This window comes from Citrus clementina, unplaced genomic scaffold, assembly GCF_000493195.1.
Source record: "Citrus clementina cultivar Clemenules unplaced genomic scaffold, Citrus_clementina_v1.0 scaffold_8, whole genome shotgun sequence".
NCBI lineage: Eukaryota > Viridiplantae > Streptophyta > Magnoliopsida > Sapindales > Rutaceae > Citrus > Citrus x clementina.
This window is the reverse complement of record NW_006262022.1, coordinates 15,382,919-15,402,137: the sequence shown is the minus strand read 5'-3', so window position 1 is coordinate 15,402,137 and position 19,219 is coordinate 15,382,919. Positions and strand designations below refer to the sequence as shown.

At 35.6% G+C, this 19,219-nt stretch overlaps 1 protein-coding gene and 1 long non-coding RNA gene across 4 annotated transcripts; one reads left to right on the top strand and one right to left on the bottom strand.

The window, feature by feature from the left end:
* The first annotated feature begins 1,466 nt into the window (after positions 1 to 1,466).
* LOC112096196 lies at positions 1,467 to 3,366 on the top strand. Its single transcript, XR_002904308.1, has 2 exons — positions 1,467 to 1,852; positions 2,384 to 3,366. It is a non-coding gene; the product is annotated as an uncharacterized LOC112096196 (long non-coding RNA).
* LOC18034060 (protein LNK1) lies at positions 3,257 to 18,242 on the bottom strand. Of its 3 annotated transcripts, none has more exons than XM_006423837.2 (8): positions 18,001 to 18,242; positions 16,300 to 16,439; positions 12,178 to 12,755; positions 11,692 to 12,004; positions 9,331 to 10,029; positions 6,713 to 6,861; positions 3,701 to 3,836; positions 3,257 to 3,614 (listed from the first exon to the last, which is right to left on the bottom strand). In XM_006423837.2, the coding sequence occupies exons 2-8, from the start codon at positions 16,321 to 16,323 to the stop codon at positions 3,507 to 3,509; spliced, it is 2,007 nt and encodes a 668-aa protein (XP_006423900.1). In that variant the 5' UTR covers positions 16,324 to 16,439; positions 18,001 to 18,242; the 3' UTR covers positions 3,257 to 3,506. The 3 variants fall into 3 exon arrangements, with proteins under 3 accessions (XP_006423900.1, XP_024035103.1, XP_024035104.1); XM_024179335.1 differs by having other exon boundaries at positions 16,300 to 16,432; XM_024179336.1 differs by having other exon boundaries at positions 16,300 to 16,421.
* Between the last annotated feature and the right edge of the window lie 977 nt (positions 18,243 to 19,219).

The window sequence follows — 19,219 nt, the reverse complement described above, 5'->3', positions numbered from 1 at the left end:
AATCAGACATTTATATGATAGAGGCTAGTGATAAAGAGAGTGTAAAAAAATTAAAGTTAGGTTAAAATATATGTGTCATATTTGGGGAAAAAGGGACAAGAATATTCTTTTTATACTAGCTTTATTCTTTCTCATAAACATTTTGAAGTGTCCAACTTTGACCATTGATTTCAATACCCGTCCAATATAGTAAATTTTTCCAAATGCCATCTTTATACTACTCCAAGTATTTTGCTCATTTTATCCTTATAATTGTCTGTTATTTATTTATTATTCCAAAAATCACGCCCCGAAAGAAAATATATCAATTAACAATGAGACGATCAAGTTTGTCTTTTGGATATTAAGTCTCATCCCATACTCGCCAAGTCGAATACCTAACACTCAAAAATGCTATTGTTGATGCCTTGACATGTAAATATGGATAAGGTTATGTGCACTTTAAAAATTATTTTATTATTATGTACACTTATCTACTAATTTAGAGAAAAACAAGTTTTGTACAATCTTTGAAAATCCAAAAAAAAAAAAATCATTACTTAACTATTTAAATCAATTAACTTTATTTACTTAAAACACCAATAAAACTACTCAATATAATAAAATCAAGTTGTGAGCAAATTATTTAACACAATTTTAGTTGTTAATATTTTTATTTATTTAAATATTATATTTTACACCCACAATGACTTGCAACGAGAATATAATAATAATAATAATAAATATTATATTAAAAAAAGAAGAAAAGGAGAAAAAGAAGAAGATGAAGGAGAAGAAGAAGGTCAAATATAATAGAGCTAGTTATTTTACGTTACTTATATTTAATTTATTTTAAAAATAAAAGTATTATAATTACTTAGTCATATTTTTTCAAAATATTGATTTTCTCATTGTTCATGTAAACATTGACATTTGAGATAAAAAGTTTCAACATTTAAGACATGAGAAGTATGAACTAAATAATAAGTATACTATATAGGGAAAACCTGTAGTGCAACTGTGGTACCGTGCCATAGTTGCATTCGGCCGTTGGATGTCAATGGATCCCACCCATTCAAGTGCATCCAACGGCTGGATGCAACTATGGCACGATACCACAGTTGCACCGTAACCGGACCATACTATATAAGTATTCAAAGTAATTATGTAATATTCACTTACAATAAATTATCCTTTATAGTAATTACATTGTAGATAATTTTATAATAAAATATTTTATTAAAATTAGAGAATTCAAAGTAATTTTTAAAATACAAATAACTCATTCCATAAATGTTATGACCGCGCACAATCAAACGGAAATTATATAGCAATTATGATTCCTTGCAACCTTGAGTAGAGCAGAAATGATAATGCGATGCCAAATATGTTCATGAAACATGTTTGTATAATGGAAAATGATGTTTGTCCTGAGTCAAATCCCGAAAATAAACAAAACAACGTCGTTTTGTTTATTTTGTTTTTCTTTTTTGCTTCTCCAAAACGCTACCGTTTCTGATAGAATATCTCACTCACCGTAAATCTCTTCCACTTCGTATCTTTGTTTCACCTGGGATTCGATTCACCTGAGAGAGATAGAAGAATTCGTTACTTTCTTTACCGAAGAATTCGTTTCACCTGGGATTCCTTACCGGAAAAATTGTTACTTTCCTTTCTTGACTGAGGTCCAGCCATTCGGGATCCACCACGACCGACTCACAGCCACGGTCACCGTCGTTACTTTCCTTCCCTGACCGAGGTCCAGCCATTCGGGATCCACCACGACAGACTCACAGCCACGGTCACTGTAAACACTGGTAGCCGAAACTTGTTCGGAAAATTGCAATTGATTTCCCTTTCGCACTTGATTTGGGTACAATTTTGAATTTGCTAATGTTGAGGTTGAGGATGAATGATGATGAGAGATTTCTGATTTGTGAGGTTGAAGAAATGAGAGATTTCTGATTTGTGATTTGAGTCAATTGCAGCTATTATCTGTTCTTTTTTGAATTAATGTAAGGTGTATTTTATCTCCAGTTGTCTGTTTATGCACTCTTCTTGTTCGTTATTTCTGGGCATGAGAGATTTGTGATTTGAGTCGATTGCAGCTGCTCTTTGTCTGTTATTTCTGGGCTTATGCAGCTGCTCTCTGTTGATAAATTATATTTATTTTTTACGGTCATATGTGTATACAGTCAATTGCAGCTGCTCTTGTTCGTTGGACATATGTGTATATGTTGTGTCATACACAATTTGCATTCTTACTCACTAAAACATTTCAATCATCTGTGTATTTTCTCCAATTTCAAATGCATTGTGTTGTGCTACTTTTCCCCATCTGAAAGTGCAAAAAAAGAAGTCTAATCTTTTAATGCAAGTAACTGTGAGTTGTCTTTTCTGTTAGTAGGTGTAGATTTGAAGAGAGCTTCAACCTCCTTTCAGGATATGTCCAACTTGGGGAAAGGTATGGAGGGAAGCAAAACTCGGAGACCTGGAGGTTTGTTTTGTTACAGAACCCTGGCTGTTCTCTATTTTGCCAATATTGGAAGCCAGGTAGATGGAAGAAAAGTATAGAAACAGAAACAAATTATTACTGTTATTTGTTATTTTTGTTGTAGCTTTCTGAATTTTTGTTAGATCTTTCCATTATATCTGGTCAACCAAGTTGCTTCATCTGATCTGATTTAGTTTATTGGATTTATGTTTTAATTCCGTAAAAATATTGTTATAGCGGTAAAACACAAGTCTAACTTGATTGAATGTTAACTCTCCTATTAGGTCAAAATGAGAATGTTGAACCATTGTATAGTGAAACATGGTTGAATGATGATAACTGTCCACCAAATCAGAATAAACATGATCTCGTTTCCAGAAAGAGACAGAAACTACATCAGTGGGTTGCAGATATTATTGGCGATAGTTAAAGATGGCGCCGTTTTAAAAATGGTAAGTGAAACGGCAGCGTTTTGGAGAAGCAAAAAAGAATAAGAAAAACAAACAAAACGACGCCGTTTAGTTTATTTTTGGGGTTTGACCCTAAACAACCAACAACACTCTTGTATAATTACAGCGCTATACACGTCACAATGTTGCTCTCGTGTTTGAAAAAAAGATGCAAGCCTATGCCACAGCCATCTCAGGAACCTTGGAACGATTCAAAGAAAGAGGCAGAGCAGAGCAATTCATCCTTTACCTCTTGGTATCACACAAAGAGGGCTCAGGACATTTTGTAACATCATCAACACAGCAAAGTGCTTATTACTAGGGGCATATACCATACACCATCAAGCGGACAGAGTGAGGAAATTGCATTTATGAAAATGCGTTACAAAGATGCAGATACTTTTCTTGCGGTATTCATTATATCATGCACTGACAAATGCAAAACAAATCTAGGAACTGAGATTCAAAACATACAACACCTAACATCTATGCTGAGCCTTGTGATATGATATTATACATGATCATGTACTGAGAAAAAATTGATATCTTTCACTCTTAAATATGCTCAAAATAATGATTTGTCATTACTTCATATCATGTGTCAGCAAATATTTATCCACACCGGCACTAGTATCTTTACTGCAAGCCAGTTTCTCACCCTTCACCGGAGGACTACTGATGGACCCATGAATCTGTCAAAACCATACCACACAGTAAGCAAAACAACCACAAAACTTGTCAGAGAGTCAAAATCTGCAATAAGCGTATAAAATATTACCACAGGATTAGACTTCAAGGACAAAGTATCCGTCGCATGCATTACAGACGGGTCTGAAGGCCTGTGAAACAGCAAGTGCGCTATGGTTCGATCAATGGGATTTGTATCAGTTTCCATATCAATATATCCAGTGCACCTGAATAAAACTCAATTAGTAATATTGGAGGGAAAAGAAGAAAATAAACTCAAAAGATAACTACTACAAATGTAAAACTACAAGAAGAAACAAAAAGGGGTTTTATCAGCAGTGCGCTTCAAAACGAAAACACCAAACAGAAAATAATTCCCAACCTGGGGACTATAATAAACCGTCAAACGATGGCTTCACAGAATAAGTTCAATCCAATTTCAAGTTTCATGGACCTTGGCTCAACAAGGTGGGGAGTGCCATGTGCCAAGCGTAAGCTCTAACATCCAATTTCAAACCCTTCTGTATTGATGGAATAATTAAAGTATGGCCATCTTTTACTTCCCCACTTTTTATTTTCTGGAAGGTGATACCAGATCTAAGAGAAAAATCTCCAACCAACAAAAGCCTGAGAGTAGACTTTAAGTTCCATTTGCCAGCAGTGTGTACCCTCAACTTGTGCAGCCAAATGGGAAGATCCTTTGCCCAGGACATCCTTTGCCCCATAGTCCTGGGCTATTTGCAATTAGCCAATTAAGAATTCTCAGATGTACTAGCCAATGATATCATTTTTACCATTTTCTCATACTTAAAATTGTCTCGACATATGAGTTGAAAACAAATACAGCGAGGATACAAGGGGGGGCACATAGGGAAGTTTTGTGTATATTGAGGGTCTACGTAGACTCTGCAAGAGATAGGGAACATTTGTGTTTGAGTTTGGAAATGCAGCTCATGGAGCAGAACTAATGATTGTAAGGAAAGAACAAGAGATAAACGAAAGAGAGAGAAGTGACAAAACCAAGAACAATAGCAAAACACCATGGAAATTAGGAGAGAAGAAAACATCTCTTAGAATGGCAGAGGGAGAGAAAATGAACAGATAGAGAGATAGATGAACAGCAAATAAAACAGTTTTGTATTCTAAAAGGTTAACCGACTGCAAACACAAAAAGAAAACTAGTGGTTTCTTAATTTATCAATCAATAATAGGCTACCCTAAAAGGATAAGTCATTGCTTATCTATAGCAGTCAAAATGTAGGCAAATTTACTTCAAATAAGCAACTGAAAACCTATTGAAAGAAGAAACAAATTTAATAATCAGAAGCCCCACTCAAAAACAAAATTGCTAACTCCAAGAAATTTCCTATGTGCTCCAGTTCCATTTGCCAGTAGTGTGTACCCTCAATTTGTGCAGCCAAATGGGAAAATCCTTTGTTCCACAGTCCTGGGCTATTTGCAGTTAGCCAATTAAAAATTCTCAGATGTAGTAGCCAATGATGTCATTTTTACCATTTTCTCATACTTAAATTGTCTCGACATATGAGTTGAAAACAAATACGGCAAGGATACAGGGTTGGCACATAGGGCAGTTTTGTGTATATTGAGGGTCTACATAGACTCTGCAAGAGATAGGGAACATTTGTGCTTGAGTTTGGAAATGCAGCTCATGGGACAGAACTAATGATTGTAAAGAAAGAACAAGAGATAAACAAGAGAGAGAAAGAGAAGTGACAAAACCAAAAACAATAGCAAAACAATTAGCAGAGAGAAGAAAAGATCTCTTAGAATGGCAGAGGGAGAGAAAATGAACAGATAAGAGAGAGAGAAAAACAATAAATAAAAATAGTTTTGTATTCTAAAAGGTTAATCGACTGCACACACAAGAAGAAGAAAACTAGTGGTTTCTTAATTTATCAATCAAGAATAGGCTATCCTAAAAAGATAGGTCATAGCTTATCTATAGCAGTCCAAATGTAGCTGAATTTACTTGAAATAAGCAACCCAAAACCTATTGAAAGAAGAAACAAATTTAATAATTAAAAGCTCCACTCAAAAACAAAATTGCTAACTCCAAGAAATATCCTATGTGATCCAGTTCCAATCTATGGAGTTTTGTTGGGCTAAGAAAAGAAAAAAAGAGAGGTGGGGGGGGGGGTGGTTGGGGTGGTTTGGGGTTCTACAGAGCTCACAAGGGAACTTCAAATAAGCCAAACTCCTTTTAACAACCCCACAGCCCCAGTAAATTTCTTCTTGGAGCTTTTAATGCAACCCTGAATTATACCCTAGCAATGTAGGATCTTGCACATAGACTTGCTCTTATTCATTTAAAAGAATGTCTATGGAAATCCACCCCAAATTCCTCATGCGGAGCTCAACCCCGATTATGTCACATTCAAACTTAGAAAGCAAGTGACCCAACCTAGCTCCACCAGGCATGAAATTGTCTCCTTTGGGCATAAACCTGATGGCCTTCTTCTTGGGTTTTTCACTCAGGCCTTGCACATGTTTAAGGCTACCATATATTAACCAAGAACACTATAATGCTAGCCGTATGGGATCTTGCACATGGAATTGCTCCCAACCACCTTAGCTACGAACCTTAACCACGCACAAGCCAGTAGCAAAAATAGTAATCCAACTCAAACTAGTAGTATCCCTGAACTAGACATAGAATATATCCTAAAATAATTAATAAAGCTTCTAAACCTGCATCAAACTAGGAAATTGTTTACCAATTTATTAAAATAAGAGATAGCTTGTTAGGATTGGAAAATGGTTTTGCACGTAAAGAATACATATTAATAGTGAACTAGCTTAGTTCTCCGAGTTCACAAGCAAAGAATGCTTTGTTGACAAGGTATAAGAACGAAAATGGTAATCCAATACCTGTAGATATATTTGATTAGAGTACTCAAGTACACCCAAATATCAACCATTAGTTTACAAGAAAATGACACAAAACCTAGAGATTCGTCTCGCCATATCACAGTAGGATGTGACTGCATAAACATTCTTCACATGCAAGAACTGAGAAAAGCATGGCATTATTATAACAAGAAATAAAAATAGATGGCTATCAAAGATGAGTCCAATTACATACTTATTTGTTTCTTCGGCCGTCACTGCACCACTTGCATCTCCGTCAACTCCAATACTAGCACTGGATGTTGCACAGTTATGCCTTTGCTCTGCACTCCTAGCCAAGCGGTAAAGACTATCCCTTATGCAAAGTTTTGTCCTAATGTCCAACTGCAATGAATTAAGCAATTTCAAAAATATTAAGCACCAAAAAGAGAAACATCGCAGCAGTGAACTGAAAGAAACATTGTATATCCAGGTCTGAACATAGAAGTACATATGCTTTCATGTTCTTCCACGTTAACACATACATTAAATCTCGTACTCAAGCTGACTATTGATATATCGAACAAAAAGTTACATATGATGTGTTGAAAATATTTAGATGTCAAAATTGCAAATACTATTGACAACTCTTTTGAATAGTAAGAATTAGAGAAATTTTTTTTGGAATTTTCATCACTAAATTGAATTGACACTTGACACCCTGCCAATCCCCTCCAACCATGGCCTACACCACTATGCACCCCCCTCTGTGTGTGTGTGTGTGTGTGTGTCATTAGGAAATAAGAGATCCCACACTTCAGTTAAAGTGCAGGATCCCAATTTGGGCCATAGGAATATTCAAACACTCCAATTGAGATCCCGCATATAATGATTCTCTATATATAACAATGCATTGAGATTCGTGTTTTTCTTGTCTAGCCTCTTCCGCACTTTAAATTGATCTAGAGATCCACAGCTGAATTTGAAAATTCCAACAAATTACTAATTTACATATCACAATCATTTTTATGCTGTATATGCTTTTCTAAGAATCTCTTTCTTCTCTAAATTCAGCATCAATACCAATGTCATCATCTCCTAAAAATTACTCAAAGTAGCCATTGGAATCTAGTATATAATGCCTTTTTCCCCACCTATCTCTCAAGTCTCAACCACTGTTGATAAATGCTGTACAAAGAGAATTTACAAGCAGCCCTTCAAATAGTGATTATAGGACACTGAAAATTATTCGGTTACAAACGTAATCTTATTAAACCTTTTTTTAAACTGTTCATCAAAAATGCCAAAACCTACTTAAATGTTCACCCATGTTGGCATATATAAGCAAACAAAGTTAATATATGCCCTCCCATGTAAATTATAGGCAGGCAGTAGGCCTGACCACCATGATAATGAACTATTCCAACCCAAAATGTTTGACCCAAATGATCTTTATCCAATCCAAAAACTAACACAAGGCCCTGTTACTATTTCTTCAAGTTACACCATTCATCTTTAATTTTCCCTATTGCTTAGCTAGAAACCTTGATGATGCATTGGTCAAAGACGTCATTTCCTCAAATGACAACATTATGTTTAAGGTTCAGAGAAAGTGTAGTCTCATTAGACATATTGTGAAAACATCAATTTTCTGATTATGTCATGACAAATAAAATACTAATATGCAAGTCACTAAAAATTTACAAATGTTAAACATCGGTGCCTAGCACTTTTGAGTGTCCAAAAATATCCCATCCATGGATCAAACATTTATTTTAATAATCCCAATTTAAACCTCTGCAGTATATGCAAAACTTAAGGTAACAACTTTTTCATTTAGGAGAAACTTAGTGTATTTAAGTAGAAAGATAAAAATTGGAAAGGAGGACCAGAAGTCCAAAAATATAGTCAAAGGAGAGAAAAATGGAAAGGCAAATACAAAAAGGATCTAGAATTTAAAAGATCACAGTAGCCTTCTAGGTATGTCTTGGATAATATCAGTACAATAATCATGCGACTTATTTCTCACTTATGTTTCTGCAATATTTCATGATTATTTATTATTATTGTTATTATTATTATTATTATTTACCTTTTAGTGGTTTGGCCCTCCAACTTGGATGAAGGTATGATGGTAATTGGGGTATAGGAATATCTATACTGTGATTCTCTCAAGTGGTGGAACTTTTTAGGGAGACAATCCCTATTTGTATCTGTAATATTTCTAATCACATAGGTATGGAGTTGTTTGATTGTTCTTCGTGTTTTAATTTTCTATTCTCGTTTGCACTATTTCACACTTCGTTTGCACTTTTTCACCAAGCATTCTCCATTGAAGAATTTTAAAATTTTAAACTTTACAATAGGTTATATATGCATATTATAAGGTGCAGACATCCGCATTTTCTTAAAATAAAAAAAAAATTCTGGTGCATTAAAGCTCATAAGATTTTGTTGTTACTATTCAATCGCTAGAGATTGGCCATGTCCAGATTAAAGAAAAGCGGATATCCGCACTTAATGAGAAATATATATATATATATATATATATATATATATATATATAAGCCTCCTAAATTCTGAGCATCATGCAACTACAACAGCCTATCTCAATTTGTATGAACACCTGCAAACTTCGAATCTTTCGACTTGGTGATGGAATTGTGAGATTTGACACAAGAACATACTGATTAATCGAGTGCCAAAGTAGCACACTCATATAAATGTAAGATATTTTACTACCACCTAAATACGCATCCATAGAGACACCCATGCATGCACACACTAATACTCTTTCAGACATGTAGATCAAAAAGTAAATAAGTCATTCGCTGCACATGCTCAAACTGTACTGTAAAGCTTTTAAATTGATACCTTTTCCATGACTTGCTGAAGCTGACGAAAACTAGTTGCTTCCAGAGAGATTTCATCCAACACAGAGCTCACGCAAGAGCTTTCTTGAGCATTAAAAGAGTCCAATTCTGCAGGAACTCTTATGCTAACACCTTCAACATCACTATGACCTTCAGTTTCTTGTTCTGTCTTGTGAACTTGTTTCTGCACTGGAAGTGCATTATCAAATTCCATTGCATTCACCATATTTTCATGTTTGAAATTCCTGGTGAATGGCACTTGTACGCCCTGGCAATGTGATGGCTTCTCTCTCTTCTCATTTGTTGTCACAGAAGGAGCCTCAAATGGAGGGCCATGAGAGCTCTCCACAGACTGCACCTGATTTGATGCATATGAAGATTCCTTTGGAGAAGGAGACATGTTACTATTGTTGTCAGATTTGATACCAGGAGGAGTTGGACAAACTGAAATTTTATCAGATGGATGACTGTAGTCTAGGTGCAAGTAAGGATTATGACTTTGCATATAACTCAATGAATCAGGTGCTAAGTTTTGTTTACGTTGCCAAAGGCCCGAAGGAGAGAAGACTTGGGAAGATGAATCTCCAAACAGATGCTTCTTATCGGCTGGTTGGTCCTGGCTAACATAATGGTTAACAGAACCACCATTTTCCATGAATCTTCTTTTTCCTTCTGATTTATTATGGTGCTCCAGCTGTCTCTGTTGCATATTTATTTGTCATGCAACACAAAATCAGATTCTGCAATGAAGATTAATGCCCAAAAGGCTATTCTTGCAAACCACCACTAGAATAGACATAATGCATGGATTACTAAAGAAAATAATCAAACTATCCACTACAGAAATGTAAATAACCAAACAAAATAAACAAAAGAGATTTCAGATTCAGCCTTGTCGAGCACTGGAAGCAGGTCCCAGGTCCCAAAATTGCATGTCAACTTATCAGAAAGTACACCAATGCATAGCCTGATATTTAATACAAACCCTTTAGGATGCACAATTTTTTATCACTCAAGAGAATCTAACTGAGGATAGGCAGCTTACGAGAGAATTAATATCCATTTGTCTCTTATTATCCCGTTGCTCATTCTTCCTTTTTTCTTTTTTTTTTCCTGTTAGGAATGGTCTTTCTTAATTAGGTGACAAGTGGAATGGTATAAAACAAAAGCTGATCTCCAAGTAGGGCTCGGCAAAATTGGGTTAGGGTCGCGTTCGGATCAACCCGATCGGGTTTCGGGTTGAATAAAAATTCATCCGAATTCAACCCGAACCCATAACCCGATCCGAATATACTTCGGATCGGATCGGATCGGGTTGAGTTCGGATCGGTTCCGGTTCAGGTTCGGGTTAGAGATGGGTCGGATTAGAAAAATACTTATTAACACTTCACTTTCACAAATATCATCACCGTTAAGTTTCAAAGCTCAAACTCAAAGCTTCCAAAACTCGACTCAACAGCCGAAATTCGGGTTGCTGCTTGCTGGGTTAATGGAGCTTGAATCAGATCAGGTGGTGGTGGAGGAACGGAGGCTTGGAGGTGGTGCAGCAGATCTGGTACCTTGTAGCAGTAGATCGGTCGATCGGAATCGGATCACAATCCTCGCAGAGCCTTGGTGGTTGCTGCGTGGTGGCCAGCTGCAGCTTGCTCCATTAAGGCATTAACTTTGTGTGTGTGTGTGTGTTTTGTTTGTTTGAAGGAGGATGTTGCAGGTGACGGGCTGTGTGGCTGTTGGTGGTGGGTTCCAGGTTGCAAGCGACGGGCTTTGTGGCTGTCGGTGGTGGGTTCCAAGTTGAAAGCAAGGGAGGCCGTCGCCTGTGGGTGGATGACGCACCGGTCGGCAGTGGGCTGCTCACTGCTGCTTCCTGCTTGAGTGCTTGTGCAGTTGTGCCATATGCTGTGGTTAAGCTTTTGTTTGTAATGGCTTTTGTGTGTGGATCGTGAGTGTTGAGTGGTGTGTGTGACACTGAGTGTTTAGGAATTAGGATAAGGTTTGGGGCTATGATTTTTGATTTTATATCTCTGTTTTTTTTTTTTTTAATTTTGTGTCACCCTGATCATGTTTTCGGATCGGATCAGGTTCATCTGATCCCGATTACGATCTAATCGGGTTGACACAAATGGTACCCGATCAAGGTTGACTAACAATCCAATCTGATCCGAACCCGAAATCTTTCGGGTCGGATCAGGTCGGGTCGGATATTTGGCCCACCCTTATCTCCAAGTGCTGGCAAGAGTTGTACCAAAGCCTCAGGATTCCATAATACTAGACCAAAAAATTCTAGACACTCTAACCTAACAATAGTTATAATCTTAATGAATAACTGAATAAGTTGCAAGTAAATTATAAATACTTTACTAACCTGATCACTGAACATGGTATCATCCTTACTCTCTGATTGTGTATCTAACGCATTCCCAAATGACAAGTGATTAAGAGCAGAATCATCTATATCCATGAATTTGAAATTCCTTCTGTCACCAGCAGTGAAACTCTTTTGGTTGCAATCATTAGTTGGACCAGGACCATTTTCCTTGGAAGCTTCCGGATGTCCGGACAAGGTACTCAATTTAGAACCTGACTTCAATACATCTTCAGCAGCATTTGCAGGTGTAAACCAACACAAGTCATCTTCATTACTTAGATTGCCCAACCCAAATGTTGAATCACAACTTCTGAAAGATTCAAAAAAACTACTATTATTTCAAAAACTTAGAGCAACATATGCGATATGAATACACCATTCAATGATACAGAACCTCATAAAAGAAAAGGAAATCTCATGAAAATTAATTGGTAAATTTTAAAGAAAAAGAATCACATAAAATGAGGAATGCTTGAATACTACCTAAACATCCTGTCTACATCTTCAAAATTTCCTATATCAGGCCACCCATAATACAAGAGGTCACTGCTCTCTTTGTCTTCACAATCATTATCAAGAAAGCTGAGATCATTGTCTGACTGCGAAATCTGATTTAGTGGATAGCGGTACAAGTTGTTATCAACAGCAGTACACTTATCACCAAAGATAGGATTCTGTTCGCAGAAATCACCAACTTTATCTACTTTCTCACTTTTTGATCCATGACCTGACATCCTTGCATCATCAGATGCTGAACTTGTCATTTCTTTTGCAGTGTCACTGTCACATAAAGCAGGAAATGTACCAGCAGGTGTCTCAGACCACGAACCCTTTTCCAACATTCTATCCTCCCCAATCATACACGGTAAGTGGTTTTCCTCCTTTCCACAAATACGATCTATAGCTGTGTTATTCGCAGTGTTCACAATACCAATCACTTCACATCGTGGTTTTTTTCGATTATCACTATGAATTGGAAATTGCTCCTTATAATCATTATTGGGATGTGGCACTATATGGTCACCACTAGCACCAAATTCATCCCACACATTGTCTTCAAGCTGCATCATTAGAAAACATCTAGTCAAAATACCACATTGTGATCAAACTCTTGTAAAGAGAAATAACATCTAGAACACAAAACTCTCGTAAGGTGGATGACAGCAGAAAAGCATCCATTTGTCAAGAAACCACATAAAATACATATAAATGGACATATAAACCAATAAAGATAGGCAAGCTAAAGAACAGCCATTGGATTTGCTAGAAGCTAAAATCATCTTCAAAATAACCAATACTCATATCATACTAATGTTTGTTCTCATATCATTGAAAAGTTTAAGTCTGCTTGAGTTGGACAAATGAGAAAAGAGAAAGTTTACATATTTATAGCAAAAATATGCGGACAAGAACTAATATCTTTTAGTATATAAAGGCACTAATAATTAATTCAATAAGTAACCATCTTGTGCTCACTGAAATTACAAGCCAAAGCAACTTTACATTTTAACTTCCCCAAAACTGAAACATATTAAATATAAATTAATTATCCATCATCCCATCAACAAAATATTTATTGGTAAATAAATACCATATTCGCTTTACATTGACATCTGTTAAGAAAAGGACCTTAGAGAACAGATTACACAGACAACACCTCATAGCAAATGAAGATTTTAAAATATTATTTTAAAAAAAAAAAGCTCAATGAAATAGACCTTCAGTTGATGATGTCTTCATCAGAAGCTATGTCCTATCAAGTAATAATGAACTCACCCACTAATCATTAAGACGTGGTCAAATATTGTATTAACTGTTAAGGATAAATTTCTGTGATTTATTTTTCTGTCAATGACAAACCAGAAAAGTTCCAATCTATGATATTTGTCACAGACATACATAAACCATCTAATAGTAAATACTACTTTATCCTTTTGTTCCCATTAGCTTTTATGTAAAATCTCAAAATGGCAAAAAAAAAAATAAAGCTTAATTAGTCAATTTATAAAGAACTACTGCCAACCTCCCCCCCCCCCCAAAAAAAAAAAGCTGCAATATTTCTATTGAACAAATCAAACCAAGGTTAGCATTCAAAATCTTCAAAGAGAAGAACAAACAAAGGCTTCTTTCACATGAGGTAGGAACAAGAAACAGACAATAAACAGAGGAAAACCCATTACTGCTGTTAACCTTGTAAAACTACCAAAGATTGCTAATATAAACACATACAAGCCCACATCCTTCAATAAGGAAGAGGAAGACATTTCAACGATCATAATAATACCACATACAAAATTAAGCATGCATTTCCTAATGGCAGACAATTAGCACAGCCTAAACTTTGGACAATATTCATGTCATTGAGGTTGACAAAACATATTAGGCACAATGGCTGAAGAGATAGAACAGCTACCACAAAACCAGACAAAAATACCCCTTGTCAAACCCAATGATCATTGATTCTAAAGAAAAAAAGATATAATTACTCAAAAAGGTGCCAACCTAAAATGACAAGGGACAATAAATAAAGCAAAAGCATTTAGCTTGGTAAAACTGATGATTAAACAATATCCCCCAATCCCCTGCTTCACCAGAAAGCATGTCTATGATATCAAATAAAGTGCAGTCTAACAAAAATCTTCACATAAAAAGTGGTATGGAAAAAGCCAGCGAATTCTCATTAAACGTACACTTAAACAACAAAGTAAATAATATAATCATATGCATATTCCAAAAACATTCCATACAAATTCAACTTAACCTACACTCAACAAATTTCAGATAACCATTATCAGCATGCTTAATCTTATCGTGGAGTTCTGGTGTATGTGCTGCAATAATTCATGAATTATTACATGGCATACAGACTGCACAAGATCATTCCTAGAAAATATAAAGCATTACCCAAGACAGCCATGCTTAATAATATCAAGCATTCTGGTGTATGAGCTTTGATGATTGATGGACTACAACATGGCATGCAAACTACGTGAGATCATTCCTAGAAAATTTACAGCATAACTCAAGACAGGCATACATATGGAGAGATGGCCTGAATGGAAGTATTAACTTCTAACAAGATTATGGAAGATATGAAGTTATGAAACAATCGATATGCAATAAATAGTATTTTACAGTAAGATGAATCTATTACATTAACATGCAAACTCAATACTAAAAGTAATAAACTGCAAGGATTTCACCGATGTGTTTACAAAGGATTCAAACAATCAAATACCGACCAAACAAGAACATGACCAATAGTTGTGAACCACCATAAGGACAAGACTTCAGATGCTAGCATGAGGAACACAGCAATTTACTATTTTCCGAATTAACAAGCACCAGACTTATAGAAGAATGACAAACCAATTGATGGAAATGACGTTCTACCATGGGAATTGCAAATTGTAATGATGAACACATCAATTTTCCAGAAACAACAGAACAATGAGCAGTAACGCAAACTTGTTATCCACAACCAAGATAATAGAGCTATCCACAATATGTCCTCAAGTTATCATCTTTCTCCTGAGATCCTGGAATAATTGGAAGTTTTTTGGAACTGAGTTCTATAATAAAATAATTTTCCTAGTAAAGATGAAGAACCAAAACAACAGAGTGAAAAAAAGACTGATTAAATGTACATACCTAATTTACTAAAGACTACGCAGACCTTTTTCTAGATTTAAAGACAGTGATGTAGAATCATACGATCCGGACAAACCCAATGAGGCACAAATATATACAATGACTTTCTGCATGTCGACATGGTAGAAGTATTGAATTTACTAAAATAAAAAGGGGGTAGAATTACTGACCTACAAGATGTTTTTCAAAACAATATGTATTTTAGATTGACTAGAGATAAAGATATCATAAATCTGACAAGCTAGGCACCAATTGGAGTTGTTAAATCAAATGGTACCAATTGGAGTTGTTAAATCAAATGGTGTCATACATCTAAAACTTTAAACCAACAGAGCTAAAGGCAAATTTAAAGCTATCCGATGCTATGTTCAGGGTCTAAAGTAAAAAACAAGGAGAACCTAAGTAGCATATCATCTCTTCTCTATCTTTCCACTACATTTTCTCTCTCTGTGATTCTGTCTATCATTTCTCTAACTTATTTTCTTTATCTGATTTACAATTCCTCAAATAGCATCTCATTAGACCAACCAAATTACAGGAAACTACTTGACCTCACACCCAAAAGCATCATCAGAGCAACATTACTGATTTTGGCCACCTTTACAGTCCCAGAACTTCTCCCAGTACCCATGCACTACCAGACCACGGACCTCGTTCACAATTTCTAACCCCAAGACCTAACTACCGTCTTCATAAAAAAACATCGCAAACTCAACAAGAAGCACGTACAGTCCACCCCAATACAGAAGAAACCAGTGTCCTACAACAATCTCCATTGGAAGAAATTGTTAATGAATTTTGCCTAGGTCTGTGACAAAAAAGTGATATACAAAGTTTGTATAGTGCTGAAGAAACACAATATTAAATAAAAATAAAAAAGAAGATCGGTGCACTACTTTGCAACATTAGTGATAGGATAGTTTAATAGTTCCACAGGGAAAAGGGAAATCCTACCTCATAAATGCACAAGTCAGACATTCCTCCAAGATCTCTACCCACCACTAAAGTTGCATGCAATTGCCTGATCCAACATCATGTTTATGCCAGAAAATCTATCCCGCACTATGATTTCTGGACTGGAAAAGGCCTAAAGTCTATTTAATGATAAGCAAAAATTAAGAATTTAGCAGAAAAAAGCAGAAAGGAAAAGAAAATTAGAAATATCATATATTAAGCTGTTTACATACCATAGTAATAAAAAAAAGAGCTGAACTCAATTAACTTAAGTGAAATCATCAGATCCACTTTAGGAGAATTTTTTTCATTCATCAAGAATATAATGCTTTAAGGCATTGTGAAACAACCTAATTCAACGACCGCATTCCACAAATTTGCCAATCAAATAGCAGATCATGAATCAAATTCTTAATTAATTAATAATGTAAAACAATTTATGTTCAAGGACCAATGGTTTTGAAAGATCAATTTTAATCCTCATTAACCATAGGCAATATCACCTATTCCTCAGAACAATCAAAAGGATTCATTTCAATACTTTTAACAGTCAAGATTTAATTCAACGTAACCAAAAAGATGAATTCTGTCTGCTTTTTCAATATAATTCTAGCAATGATACCTCATAACATTACATGCAGCCATTATGCACCAATCCAAGGATAACACTTTGGAAGATTTTCAATGTCAAATCATAATTGCTCTAGAGTTTATTCCATTTATTCTTCGATTTGAGGTTCAAGAATCATTGATATTTATCCAATTAGCAGCAGAACCATAATTTCATGTGTTCCTGCCTATTAGGGTATTTCCAAAATTTTGAAAGATCAACTTCAGTACTCTAGCTCTAGGAGGCCGTTTGATTAGAGTCCATGTGAGTCCTTTATCTCCATATTAGGTCCCAATTTTCAATTTTGAACTCTACTAATCCTAGTAACAAATGCACATGTACTTTTTGTAAAAAGTAGATTTTAATAATGAGGTACAAGTTACTTAATCTATTGAAGGTGTGAATGCTTGCAAACTTTCCCTCCATTTTTTTCTTCCCTCTCCAATTCTTCTCTTTCTTTATGTTGTTGCTAATCTTGACTCTCTTCTTTCAATTGATTCGTAGCTAGTTTGTTATTTTCTAATAGCTAAACTCTTACACCCTCATCCCATTATTCAACCACTCAAATCTCTAGAAGTGTAAAAGAAAACTCAAACACTATTGCTGTTCATGTATTGATGTTTACAGCTACCAGAATAGAAACAAATTCTGTGCCTTTTCTTGCCTTATTTAGCTAAAAACCCAAAATATTATCCTTTGCTCCACCATTAATCTATTCAAGCATGTTAGAACCACTTGAGATTAGTACAAATTTCTTACCACCAAATAAACCCTAATTAAACGGCAGATCATGGACTTTTTTTTCAGCAATTCAAGCCTCAACCTAATACTCTACAAATATCCCAAACTTTAATCCCACGATATGCAAACGAGAGTAATTTTCAAATCTTATCTGGTCAATAAAATTTCATTCTTACTAGTCACAGCGTTAAGAATAAATCTACATAGTATTAATTATTTCTAATATAAGTTTCAATTTTATTAATTTTTTTTATTCTTCTGACTATATTCGGTAGTAAATAGTAGATAAACTCCTAAATCTCTTCCATTTCTTACATTTTATCTCCATCAAAGTCTTTTGAAAAACTCACCTGAAACTTGAAACTCTCAAACAAAGTCAAAATTTTGCCACAAAAAAAGGTTCTCCGGTGAATTTGAAGATCTCAGACAGGAGCGATAACTACACGGCCGACAACACGACGCCGCTGACCTCCAAAGCAAATCCTTTCTCGTAGGTTCTAGAGTTCTCTCTCTCAACCAAGCACTTCAAATTTGTTATTTTTTTTAATGATTTTACAAAATATTGTTCATTTTTTATGGCAAGTAAAAAGAGAGTCACGTACATGATGACACGTGGCGAGGAGATCAAAACATTGGAAGTGGTAGACTGGTTGAAATCAAAATTCGTGGACGAGAGAAAGAGATGAGATCCGATCAGTTTCTCAAATAGGATTGGTCCACGTACATAGTAGGTTCTGGTATATCGACGCGTGGAAGGACACAACTTGAGCGAGAATTTGTCTTCTGACTAGCACGTGATCGCTTCCATGTGGGAACGTTGGTTATGCCAAGTGGGGTGTTATTTTATATTTTCTTTTTTATTCTACGGAAAGCAAATTGACATTTTTTGGGGGACACAGCTACCATGCAGCGCATAAAATTCCTGTATGGTACAGGGGCCAAACTTGAGCTGTTGGATTCAATTTGTTTGAATCCAACGGTTATGGTTTTAATTTAAAAAAAGAGAAAATAAATAAAAACAGAAAAAAAAAATAAGGCAACCAGTTGAATCAAAAGCATTTTCTCCTCCCTCCCTCTCTTTCTCTTTTCTCGCCCCCCCCCCGAACATTGAGCAGATCTTTGTCGTTCCCCACACTATCACGGTCTCGTTCTTGGTCACTCTCCCACCCCAGCTCACACTTCCGCTTTCGCTCTTGCTCACACTCAGGCTCTCATTCTCGTTGTTGTTGGTCTTGGCCTTTCTTCCAACTCATACTCACGCCCGAACTTGCTCTCACTTTCACTGTAGCTCCCGGCTCTGACTTTCACTCTTCTCATCAAGGTTACTCAACTTTTAACTTAGCCTTGTATTTATTAAAGTGATTTAGATATGTAATTTGTTATATTTGGGGAAAACGATTTGTTAATGATATAGTGTAGAAATATAATGCTTACATAATATTTGACAAAATGCCACAAAGAACTATAGAACTATTTGTCATCTTTTAAGATAATAAGTTAATTTTTTTTTTGTTGACAAAATGTTGTAGCCGTGTTTTCAAATTTTTTTTATAATAATTCGATGATGAA

What these genes read in the sequence shown, in the direction of transcription:
- LOC18034060 (XM_006423837.2), bottom strand. Translation starts at nt 16,323, where the DNA reads ATGTCTGACTTGTGCATTTATGAG. An exon ending in GATGTAGACAGGATGTTTAG is followed by an intron (nt 12,005 to 12,177) that starts GTAGTATTCAAG and finishes TGAATCTTTCAG; the next exon opens with AAGTTGTGATTCAACATTTG. An exon ending in ACGGCCGAAGAAACAAATAA is followed by an intron (nt 3,837 to 6,712) that starts GTATGTAATTGG and finishes AGTTTTATTCAG; the next exon opens with GTGCACTGGATATATTGATA.